Source organism: Mastigoproctus giganteus, chromosome 13, assembly GCF_048544385.1.
Source record: "Mastigoproctus giganteus isolate SK-2022 chromosome 13, ASM4854438v1, whole genome shotgun sequence".
Classification (NCBI taxonomy): domain Eukaryota; kingdom Metazoa; phylum Arthropoda; class Arachnida; order Uropygi; family Thelyphonidae; genus Mastigoproctus; species Mastigoproctus giganteus.
In genome coordinates, this window is record NC_143587.1 from 127,110,896 (window position 1) to 127,124,531 (window position 13,636).

At 36.4% G+C, this 13,636-nt stretch overlaps 1 protein-coding gene across 4 annotated transcripts in view; it reads right to left on the reverse strand.

Moving 5' to 3' along the window:
* The window catches only part of dco (discs overgrown casein kinase 1), a 238,541-nt gene that overhangs the window by 163,829 nt on the left and 61,076 nt on the right, over positions 1-13,636 (reverse strand). For all 4 annotated transcript variants that reach the window (XM_090387640.1, XM_090387641.1, XM_090387642.1 and 1 more), the window contains exon 3: positions 1,660-1,808. In XM_090387640.1, coding sequence (XP_090243766.1) covers positions 1,660-1,808 — 149 coding nt within the window. The remainder of the gene's footprint in view (positions 1-1,659; positions 1,809-13,636) is intronic.

Sequence of the window (13,636 nt, forward strand, 5' to 3'; positions counted from 1 at the left end):
TGTTTGTATTAGGGGAAATGATGACTTATAATGTTGTTGTATCATAGCTAGTACTGAATTAATCCATAGATGGAATGCTTCAATGTGGATGTTATGATGGTAAGAAAGCTTAAAACAGAAGTTAAACAAATCATAGTACAACTGCTTTTTGAAAAGTTTAAAGCTGATATTAAAGTACAGTCTATATTTGAAGCCATAGGACATGATGCTTCTGAGCATCATGTCCTATGACTATCTAAATTACCTGTTACGATATGACCATAGTGTGCATCAATGAAAGGTTGGTAATTGGCCTGGTTGCAAATACATCTATTGGAAACTGATTCAAGATTAAATTTATTCATGTTAGTTGCTAGTTGTTTGTAATTACACAATAAGTCCAAAAGGTTTAGGATATCTGAATCTGGATATAATGTTCAAGTTTTGGCAGCGAGTTTGAAGTAGGTCAGTAGATTTATTAATGCAACTATTAATGTTGAAATTGTCCAGGCAATTATTATATTTAAATATGATGGTAGTATTATTATCTTGGCTAGTAAAATTGATGTTGGATTTTAATTTTGATTTAAATTTCCAGATATCTCTTATAAGGTCAAGCATGCATTTATATATATATATATATATATATATATATATATATATAAAATCAAATTAATCCAAAAATTAAATGAAGAGATAGAAATTAATAAAATATATATTAAAAATAGCTTTCCTACTATTTTTTCTTATTTATTTTTAATATATATTTTTCCTATAAATAGCTTTCCTAATAGCTTTCCTACTATTTTTTCTTATTTATTTTTAATATATATTTTATTAATTTCTATCTCTTTATTTAATTTTCGGATTAATTTGATCACATGGGGGTAGCATGATGATGTGCTAATGCCGTGTTCGTACCGGCATCTATAGCCTAATTTGACTATATTTTCAGTTCAACTATTGTTTTGTCAGTGGTGTGGTTTGGCCATGCAAGTACTAGGCTTTCTGTTTTATTATTTTTCACTACATAAGGACCACCGCTATGCAAATCTATTGCAGCAGCAATCTTTAGTATCATTCTGTCGTTGCATGGATTTGTTTAGCATTCAAAATGCAGTGATTTCCTGACTATTATTGGCCTCGTGGCCCTCTGTTGAGATGGGGCATAATGGTCAATCTATTTTATTAATTAGTATTTTAAATTTATTTGGTCATGTAATGTTGCTTCCGAATTATGTGAGATTTCACATAATTCAGAAAGGGATACCATTGAGGGGGCGCCGCTAAATTTCTTTCAATTGGCTTAATTTTCTAAATTATTTTAGGAACGTTGCTTCAACACTATCCTCTTCTTCTTTATCCCCCCCCCCATATATTTTTATGTTACTGTTATGTTATTTGGTTAAGTTCTGTTTGCCATGCTACTGGCAAATATCCTATTTTAATTTAGCACGCACACACATACATACATACAACAATTTTTTAGTGAATTATAATACCAAATAGATAAAATTGGAGAATTTAGCGTGTGTTTATTGGCGCAAAAACAGCTAAGGTTATACTGCGAGAATTTAGCATAAAAGTATTAGGGGTACTTACATTCTTCTACATTACTTCATATATATATATAAATATAAGAAATTATCTAATAAAGTAAATATGAAAATATGTACTTACTAACTGATCAGCTAAAAGGAGAACTGTTTTCAGACTAAACTTCCGATTGCAAAAATTAAAAAGATCTTCTAAACTTGGTCCCAAAAGTTCCATCACCATTACATTATAGTCACCCTCTGAGCCACACCACTTAATGGTAGGAATACCCACTACAAATTAGATATATAAAAATAAATTTCAGAAAACATTTCTTATTCTGCATATGTTAAATAAAGTCATTAATTCTGGTGTAATAATTAAACTGCATAAATTTATACATGGAAAACAGCTACTGCACAGAGCTCAAATTAAAGATGGACAATAATCAGGCAGAACATGGGCACCAATATATAAAAACAACAGCAATTCCTTGGCTTCTCTTCAAAAATACTACTAACAGAAAAGATCAAGACACAGGCTTCTGTCACAAACCATGCCATGTAACATAATACATAAATCAATGATAAGAACATCGCAACAGAAGAGAACACAATTTGCATTCATCTCATAGTAACAAAGTTGGTGGTACATAAACTTTTCATGGTCAAATGATAGCATAGGCACATGATGCAAGGAAAGCAAGCTTATATAGCATCAACCAAAAAAAAAAAAAAAAAAACTATCTTCTAATTTCACCCATTTATTCACTCCAAATGTTTGTCTAGTTCCACCTTGAATCTATTTAAGCTATCAACTTCTACAATGACAGATGAAAGTTTGTTCCAGCAATCAACCACACACTGGCTAAAAGCAAACTTCCGCACATCTATCATACAACTGTCTTTTGTCAATTTGAATTTATGCCCTCTCACACAATTATTTTGAGCAAGAGGAAAAATCCCATCATCATCGAACATGCTCAAACCATTCAAGGCTTTATACACATCAATCAGATCACCTTGCAGGTGCCTAGTCTCCAGACACTAATTTGCAAAACTTAAACTTTCTTTAATTCACTAAAATTGCATTCACTAAAATTGTTGCCCTTCTTTGCACTCACTCCTGCAGCTCTACATCTTTCCTAAAAAGAGACCTCCAGACCTCTATACAGTACTCAAGGTGTGGTCTGACCATTGCCTAATACAAGGGAATAATCACCTCCTTATCCATGCTAGAAAAATTCTTATATATTATTGAGAAGATCCCATGAACTACTCTTGCAGCCTGTTTGCACTCCTCAGAAAATTTCATATCTGCCCGCACAATTATCCTCAGGTCCTTCCATCCTCTGCCACTGTCAGTGTAATACCACACAGCTGATATGCTACTCTGGAGTTACTGCTTCCCATATGGCAGTGCTTTACATTTGTGAATGTTAAACTTCAGTTGCCAGCTCTCAGCCCATCTGCTCAACTTTTCTAGATCCTGTTGCAGCAGCATATTATCATTAGTGTCATTAACAACCCTGCCAGCCTTTGTATTGTCTGCAAACTTGGACATTAAGTCTGATATAGCATCATCAATATTAATAAATACAGAAAACAACAATGGACCCAACACTGAACCCAGAAGTACTCCACTAATAACATTAGTCCATGAAGAGCAGTGTCCATTGATTACCACCTTGTCTTCTTCCACTCAACCATCCCTTTATCCACAGCAGCAATTTACCTCCAATGCCACACTGCTCCAATTTGTGCAGCAGTCTTCCATGTGCAGCAGTGTCAAAAGCTTTGATAAGATCCAAATATATGATATCAAATTTATTCTTTGCATCCAGTTCCTTTGTGACCACATCCATAGTATCCAATCAAATTGGTCAGACAAGACTTCCCCTTAACAAACCCATGCTGTGTCCGAGCTATAACTAAAGCCTTGTCTAGATGATCCTGCAGTACTTGAGCAAGTTAAACTAACAGATCCATAATTACTTGTGTCACCCTTTGTTCCTCCTTTGTGAAATGGGGTCACATTTGCACATCTCCAGCCCATGGATACCTGACTGGAGATGTGCAAGGAAGTTCTTGAATCCCAGGAAGCTCTCATAATTATGGGTAAGGGTTTGCTTACTTCCTTTGCTGCCTGTTTTAATATAACTGGATTGATCCTATCCATCTCAGGTCCCTTTTTTATGTTTATCTTCAACAATTTCTCCTCCACTTTCCTCTCAGTTATTATAAACTCATCTAGCTCACTGCCAGAGTTTAACTCACCTCTGGCATACCCCTCCCTGAATAACTCCTCATGTGTGAATGTCAATGCAAAATACTCATTTAGTTTGTTAGCCACCTGAGCAGGATCATCAACAGTTGAACCATCAATATCCAGTGGACCAATCTGATTCATCCCTTTCCTTCCAGATTTTACAGTGGTAAAGAACTCTGTTGTTGTTTTTTTTTTTTTGCATCCTTTGCCAAAGATTTCTCGTAATCTACCTTTGCTTGCCTAATCTCCTTTGTGACTTGGTTACAGACCAGCTTATATCTATCATAGGCTTCTGTATCACCCATTAATTTATGTATCCCATACAATTTTCTTCTCTGCCACATGTCTCATCAGTTCATCTGACATCCATTCAGGCCTAAATTAAATCTTGAACAATATTTCTTAGTTGGTATGAAAAGCATAGTGGCTTCCAAGATTAATTCTTTGAATTTTTTTTTTTTTTTTTGTTAGCGCATCAGCTTCGGTGGCCATAATGCACCTCCCAAAGTTTTTGCATTTTACTCTGATTCAAGCTCAGGGCAGGATTCGAACCTGTGACCTTTGGGTTGCCACAGGCAATTCTTTGAATGCTTCCAATTTGAATTTGCTGTTGGTAACATCATCAGTTGGTTCCACCAAATAGAATTTAAATACTGTCTCAGACCTCCGTAGTTGCCTTTACGAAAGCAAAAGCCTTCCCTTTACCCCTGATGGTTGTTACCTCTTTGGAGTAAATCCCACTTCAGCATACTGTGATCACTACCACCTAGTGGTTCCTTTATCTGCAGATTCTTAATGCATGAAGAATCAGTACTGATAATCAGATGAAGAGTATTACTCCCTATAGTTGCCTTATAGTTGCCTACCAAACATGCTGCTGTAGAAAACAATTATCCAATAAATCCACAAAAGCCTTGCTAGTTTGTGAGTGACCAACCCACAAATTCCAGTCAATATCTGGGAAATTAAAATCCCCCATTACAAGACTCTTTGATTTTCTGGCCCATTCTGTATTTCTCTGTACAGCTGTTTATTATACTCAAGAGTCGTTACGAATATAACTCAATTTTGATTTCCCAGCGCTTATGTCACACCAAACTGACTCGACACTGCATTATTCAGCCACGTCGACTGGCTGTACTTCCTTCTTGGATTTTGTGTTTCTCAACTAATAGCATAATCCCTCCTACCCTGTCTATTCTTCCTGTACACGTACTCCCCAAATTCCATTTCTGCATTCCTTATATATGTGTGACAAGACATCTCTGATATCCCAACAATATCTGTCTTTGATGTTTTGACCAGCACCTCAAATTCATCAAATTTATTTACCAACTAGCATTGGTGTACACACAAGTATACATGTACCTGTTCCTATTCTTAGCTACCCTAGCACAGCCCATGTGTTTACTTGTACTGCAAATGACTCCCAGCAGTCTCTAAAATCCCCTGCATCTTGTTTTCCAGGCTGCTGGACCATGCCTGTTTGCATGGTCCTGCAAAGTGGAAGATATTCTGGTACACTACTCACTTATACAGGTGTGCTGTTGCAGCTTACTCATTTATATGGGTACCTCTAATATGCTAAAATAAAGAGATGGTTGAGTGGCAGTAAACAGAATGGTCATTAATGGTCACTGCTCTTTGTAGACTAATGTTATAGATGGAGTATATCAAAGGGTTTGGTTTTGAGCCCCTTACTGTTTTCAGTATTTATTAATGATACTGGCATCAGCATATCAAGTATAATTTTTATATCTATTTCTGTGGGACCAGCACTTTCTGCTACTGAGGACGTCGTTGTGTTGTTCTTGATGGGTTCCACATTTTAATTCCTTCGAGCACATCACAGCCCTGTTTTTCAAGCCCTTAGTATAAGAATAACAGAATGTAGAAATTGTAATTTACCTTTTAACACCATGCATTGAAAACAAGTATAAACATCCCCGTTGGCTGTATCTCGTCCCTAGAGGATAGATAAGTGAAATGAGATTTTTTTTGGCTGAGGCTGTACAAGCTTGCTTCCTTCCATCATTTGTCACTATTAATACTAATACAGATTCATGATTCCTTATCCTAAAAGCACCGAAAACCGAAAGTTTTTTGTGGAGCATCACTCATGTGCATGACCCAAGGAGATGAGAGGTATTGCATTCACAAGATACTTATATTCTATTACAGATGGTCCATAGTAATACCTCTTTGGTATTACTATGGACCATCTGTAATAGAATATCCAGACAATTTTACATAATTATATACATTGTTGCATAAAATGCAACAATGTATATAATTAATGACCACTCTGTTTACTGCCACTCAACCATCTCTTTATTTTAGCATATTAGGTACCCATATAAATGAATATAAATTGAAACATTATGACAATTAAGTGGTGAAATAAATACTAAGTTTAGAGAATTTAAAATCCTTAAATAACTCTAACTGTACATTTGCCACCTTCTAAAATGGAAAATTTTGGTGTAAAAACAATTCTATTAATTATAAAACTTTTACATTTTCAATGTTAGATAACAGTAAATAATATTTTTACATTAGAGTTATTTAAGGATTTTAAATTCTTGAATAACTTTAATATACATTAATTAATAAATATATATGTTAACAGTATCTTATCAATGATTACAAATGAATAAAATCCAAAAATGTTTGTTTCTTCACTATGTACTTATACTGCCACACTATCGAATGCATAATACATTACACAAGTTGATGTTGCATAGCATGGTCAGTTGTCTCAGCGCTGCGACCAGTCACACATGTATCTGCTGCTCTGTATTTTTTGTAATTTTGTGTTTCACTGTTAAAATGCCAAAGCTGCAATTGTCCTTAAGGGTAACAGTGAGAAGAAGAGGAGAAAACATTTCTCATTATTGATAGTATAGAAGTGGAGTTATTGCAGGTTGATCGTGGTGTGTCTGTGTAGCATCTTTCTGAAGAATATGGTGTGGGAACTACCACTGTATGATTTAAAGAAAGAGAAAGGCAAGTTGAAGTTTTACACTGACAGTGATGACCACAAAGGGCAAAAAATAAAGATCTTCACCGCATGCAGAAAGAGTGGATTCGACAATGAAGTGAACATAAGCCACTTACTGTTTTGTTGGTCATGAAATAATCTAGAATATACTATGAAGAAATGAATATTAAAGGTGGGTGTGAACATTCAGATGGTTGGCTGCAGAAATTTAGGAAGCCTCATGGTATAAAATATCTGAAAATGTGTGGTGAAAAAAGGTTCTGCCGATCGTGAAGCAGCTGAAAATTACACTGACAAATTTGCCAAAATGTTCACACGTGATGGGGTGAATAATACAAGGAACACACATGGGCCAAAGATAAGTGAAGCCTCGTGAAGCAATTAAAACTAACTTCCAACATTATTTTTCATTAAATGTCTGGAGTAGCATCATTGGGAACTTGCTTAAACAAGGGTGGTTCAATAAAGAATAGCCCTCACCTACTTCCCACATATCGCAGAGCCATGATATTTTGTGTATAGCATCATACATATCTCTGTACTAAAAGGTGTAAAATTTCAGCCCTGTGTCTTAATTTGTTTTTCTCTTACAGAGCTGAACTGTGACGAAGTAGCATCATGGACAAAGTTGAAGCCAGAGCTGTAATCCGGTATCTGTTCTTGAAGGGGAAATTTCCTAAAGAAATCCACGAGGAGATGACTGCTGTATATAAGGATGAAGCCCCAACCTATGGCATTGTGAAACACTGACATAGACAGTTTAGGTGTGTTTGGATATCGGTAGAATCTGAGCCCATTCCAGGTCGTCCCCATTCATGGAAGATCGCCGGATATCCGTGTGTGAATTGTCCCAGGAGGTGAAAACTAGTGTGGGCTCTGTTGAAACAGTCCCTTATAATCAACTCCATTTACGGAAATTGAGTGCAAGATGGATTCCCCGATTATTGACTGGTTTCCAGAAGGCTGATCGACAACAGAAATCACAAGAGTTGTTAGCCCTGTGTCAAAAAAAATTAGGAAGACTTTTCTCTTGTCTAATCACTCAGGATGAAAGTTGGATACACCATTTCAACTCCGAAAGTAAAAAGCAGTCCATGGAACGGCAACATCATGGTTCCCCAACCCCCAAGAAGGCAAGGGTACAAGTGTGAGCAGGAAAGGTCTTGCTGACAGTGTTTTGGGATAAAAAACAGGCATAATAATGACTGATTACCTGCAGAAAGATAGAACAATTACAGGTGCCTATTATGCCAACTTACTCACAAAATTACGGGAGAAAATCAAAGCATGGCATGCTGTCCAAAGGTGTGAGAATGCTTCAAGATAATGCCCCAGTTCACACTTCTGAAATTGCAACAACACAAGCAGCCACTTATGTTGTTGCGCATTCCTCACCTGAACTTGCACCATCAGACTTCTTGTTTCCTTCCCTCAAATCATTTCTTCGGGGGACCCACTTCCCCAACAATGAGACACTCATTTCTGCAACAGAGTCATGGTTCAAAGACCGACCTCGCCACTTCTAAAAAAACGGTATCCATAGCCTCATCCATCGATGGGAAAAATGTGTAAATCTGAATGGTGGCTATGTAGAGAAGAACTAAAACCTGTGCCAAGAATCAACAGATTAGCACCTCTGCAGGTAGGTCAGGGTGATTCTTTATTGAACCACCCTCATCGCTCTTCATGTCTTCAATGATTGTCTCACTGGGGGATATATAGACAAATTATCTGGAAAGTCAGTTGCCGCTCCTTTTAAACATTCTATTACCAACACGAGCCAAGATTGTGTAATAGACTAGCTCAGTGGTTTTTAACCTTCTTTTAATAACGGCACCCTTAAGTAATTTATTTTATTTTGCGGCACCCCTACTCAATTTTCTGCCTGTTAGATCCGATTCTCTCTCTGCATATATATATATATATATATATATATATATATATATATATATATATGATAGTTATTACAATAATATAATTATAACAATTACATTTCATAATACAAATTATATATACTTTATAATAATTTTCTTTATATAGAAGTACTAAGTAAACATCAATTATAGATCACCACAAAATTAAAAAGATACTGTACATCTTTTTATAATGAAAAAAAACATAAATTTTTAAAAAAATAATAAGTTTAGTAACTTAAACCCAAATTACGTGGCACCCCGGTTGAAAACCACTGGACTATCTCAATCATGACTGTTGATTCTTGGCACAGGTTTTAGTTCTTCTCTACTCACTCAATCCCCTTAACTTCTGTTCCAGGAAAATTAATGGAGGCACTGGTTAAAGAAGCACTGCAGGATCATCTAGACAAGACTTCAGTTATAGCTCGGACAGAGCACGGTTTTGTTAAGGGGAAGCCTTGCCTGACCAATTTGACTGGATACTATGATGTGGTCACAAAGGAACTGGATGCAGGGAATAACTTTGATATCATATATTTGGATCTTAGAAAGGCTTTTGATACTGTTGCACATGGAAGATTGCTGCACAAATTGGAGCAGTGTGGCATTGGAGGCAAATTGCTGCTATGGATAAAGGGATGGTTGAGGGAGAGAAGACAGAGTGGTAATCGATGGACACTGCTCATCGTGGACTAATGTTATTAGTGGAGTCCCTCAGGGTTCAGTGTTGGATCCATTATTGTTTTCTGTATTTATAAATGATATTGATGATGGTATATCAAGCTTAATGTCCGAGTTTGAAGACTATACATAGGTTGGCAGGGTTGTCAAGGACACTACTGACACTATGCTGCTGCAACAGGATCTGGAAAGGTTGGGCAGATTGGCTGAGAGGTGGCAAATGAAGTTTAACATTGACAAATGTAAAGTACTACATATGGGAAACAGCAACCCCAGAGCAACGTATCAACTCTGTGGTACTACGCTGACAGTGGTAGAGAATGAAAAAGAGCTGGGGGTAATTGTGCAGGCAGATATGAAGTTCTCTGAGCAGTGCAGACGGGCTGCAAGAGTAGCTCATGGTGTCTTGTCAGTGATATACAGGAATTGTTCTAGCAAGGATAAGGTGGTGATTATTCCCTTGTATAAGGCAATGGTCAGTCCACACCTTGAGTACTGTATACAGATCCGGAGGCCTCATTTCAAGAAGGATGTAGAGCTGCTGGAACGAGTACAGAGAAGGGCAACAAGATTAGTGAATGGAACAAAGGGGTGCTCTTACAAAGAAAGGCTTAAGTTTTGCAAATTACAGTGTCTGGAGACTAGGCACCAGCAAGGTGATCTGACAGAGGTGTATAAAGCCTTGAATGGTTTGAGCATGATCAATGCTGATGGGATTCTTCCTCTTGCTCAGAATAATCACCTGAGAGGGCATAAATTCAAATTGAAAAAAGACAGATGTAGGATAGACGTGCGGAAATTTGCCTTTAGCCAGTGGGTGGTTGGTTGGTGGAACAGACTTCCATCCCTTGTCGTGGAAGTTGATAGCCTAAATAAATTTAAGGCACAGCTGGACAGGTATTTCGAACGAACGGAGGGGTGAAGTGGAAGTGGGTTTTTTTTTTTGGCTGATGCTGCATAAGCTTGCTTTCTTGCATCATATGCCTCTACTAATGCTAATGTGTATCCCATTCACTGGATGGGCCACTGAAGCAGGCAATCCTGGCAGACAATCTCCGGATTTAAATCCACTGGATTATTTTGTTTGAGGGAACACAAAGGCACTATTGTATGCATGAAAATCTGACAATCCAGATGCACTTTTGCAATGAATCGCATATGCTGCAAGCCAAATTCAAAGCAACCCACAGATGCTGGAGAATGCAACTGCATCTCTACCGCGTTGTGCCGAAACGTGCATTAAGGTTACTGGTGAACATTTTTAGCAATTAACATAAAACTTTATAATGTTAACTTAACCTTAAATAAAGAAATTAATTTCTTGTAAACAGTGAGTTTTAGTGTCATTGATTATCCTTACAATTTTATTTGATTTTTATAAAATGCTGAGAGGCCCTAGCAGCCAAACGAGACATTTTCGAAACTAAGTTTATATGCAATTTTTTACAAAATTTGGGCTGTAGAACTTGTTCCTATACATTTCTCCTAAAACATCCTGTTTTCTTTCTATCAAATCGGAAGAAAAATACTTAAAGTTGGGTAGTTTTCCCTCCAATTAAATTAAAAACCCCATGCACATATTTGCATCATGATGCAATGAACATGTTAAGCACCACCTTATGGACCTGCAAAAATGCAGCATAAAACAGTTTGGTGCTTAGTATAGAATGCATTCCAAATTTGCTAACTTATATTTTGTAAAGATAGAATTCACTTAAAGAGAGAATACAAGAGTTTTTGCTGATACTATTGAAGTTGCAATAAGGGTTCGTGTTCTTTTTTATTTGCTCTGATGTTAGGACAGCAAGAGCTGTAAATCAGAGGTTTATGAGGACAGCCACAGTACATGCGTAGTTGTGGCTACTTCCCGTGGTAGCCAGAAACAACTAAAGAACACACTGCATAAACATAACACTACACACGCTTTCAGCCTTTTACAGAGTTCTCGATTCATCGCAGTGTACAGCATGATGAAAGTTAAACTAATGTTTGTGTGCCATTCTACATAAGATATTATACATGTCTACATGATACTGTTGCCTGGCAGTGTGTTCTTGACAAAACGATAAGTTATAAACTCCTCTGGCTTATCTAGTTGTGCCAGAATATACACAGAACATTTTTGTTCACCTAAAAACAATTTTAAAAACAAGTGTTAACTTTCCAATCAACTGTGTGTGTGTGTGTGTGTGTGTGTGTGTGTGTGTGTGTGTGTGTGTGTGTGTGTGTGTGTGTGTGTGTGTGTGTGTGAGAAACTAGTTCCAAATAAATAAGATATATTTAATATTTACAGCAAGATGGTGCACACGTAGCATATATAAATACAGGTGACCCCCGCCGAGAACTGGGGTTACGTTCCGACCAACATCTATGCACAGCAATTCCGCTTTCAGCAGGGTAATGCTGTTATGGAAAAAAAGGGTCGGGTTCTGAAACTTTTTATGTAGGAAATAAAAGCATAATCTGTGTTACAAATGGTACAATTTATTTTTAAAAAAATTACCAATTTCACTTTATAATTTAAAATGTATTTCAATTAAAAATATAAAATATATGGAAGTAATATTTTTCTATGCTAATTTTTGCTGGAATGGGTGTTTTAAAAATGAATGGCGAGACTGACTTCCTCCATAATTTTATCTCTCTCATTCCATTGATCCAAATGAGTGACAGCAAGTTCATGTCCCCTAATGTAAATATATAGGGCTCCTATGTTAAAAGAAAACATGATGAAAGAAAATTAAACCCCAAAAAATCATCAAAACTAAATTATGGAAAAAACAGAAAGTTAATCGGGTATAATGCTTCCATTATAGAATCGAAATGAATTCCTACCTAAATTTAAAATAAAACAATGAAATAAAAATTAATTGTCCGTGACTTACCAACACATATGAAGAAATGTTCAATTGATGAAACTGTTAGCAGAAGGTGAACGTTCTTTTGAAGTTGACTTCCAAAATCCGTAATTTTTGTCTGTCACTGTTTTGTCATGATCTTTCTCATGTCAACATAATGAACCATAATGCCTCTCTTAATTTTCTTACTCCTATGAAAATCAGGATCTTCCTGCATAATCTTCTCCTTCAGGAACTCTGCTGCTTTTAGAATCTCTGATATACCCGTGTTTGGTTCGGGTTTCTTCTACTCTTCATTTTTTGTTTCACAAACATTGGAGTCAAATAGTTCTAACTCCTCATTTTTTAATTCTTCCTGATGGGAATAAATATGTTCTAAAATTTCTTCCTGCCCCATATCACTAAATCCCTCACCTCCAATAATGTTTGAAAGTTTAATAATTTTCTCAACTTCTGTCTGAATAACATGACTGTTCGATTATTTCAATACCTGTTAGTATTGTGAATTCAGCCCAACATTGGAGCAAGTTTTTATTCAGAAATGTTTCAATTTTTTCAACAAGATTTGCCAAGCTTCTCCTTAGATAATAAAACTTAAAAGTCTAAATGATCCCTTGGTCCAGGTGCTGTAAAACTGATGCTGTGTTCAGAGGAAGAAACAAGTTTTACATTTGGATTGCAATCAAGAAGTGACACAGTAGGTGACTTGGAGGATTGTCTAAAATAAGGAGCACCTTGAATTATAAATTCTTATTTTTCAGATATTCTTCAACTTCAGATACAAAGCAATGCTCTAACCAATTACTAAACAGTGAACCAGTCATCCATACTTTTCTATTCGATCGCCAGTAAATGGGAAGAGAAGATTTATTTTTGCCCTTCAAAGCCCTTGGGGTTTCTGAACGATACAATAATAAAGACTCGCATTTATAATCACCAGAAGTGTTGCTACAAAATAGGAGAGTGATTCTGTCCTTTGACACTTTGAATCCAGGTGCAACTTGTTCTTCTTTGGATAGATAAGTCCTGTCGGGCATTTTTTTTTCAATAGAGTCCTGTTTCATCACAGTTAAAAATCTGATTTGCCATATATCCTCCCCTCTTCTATTATATTTTTCAATTCCGGTTTTCCATGTATCCTCTCCTCTTCTATTATATTTTTCAATTCCGGTTTGCCATGTATCCTCCCCTCTTCTATTACATTTTTCAATTCCAATAAAAAATTTTCCACTATCTTCACATCGGCAGAAGCAATCTCCCCAACAACCTTAATATTGTGCAGGTTTGCTATTTTTTTTTTAAATCTATCAAACCATCCCTCGGATGCACTGAAACGTGATTCACCATTTGCACTAGCAACTTGAGACTGTGATAATAAATACATTGGGCCTTGCACC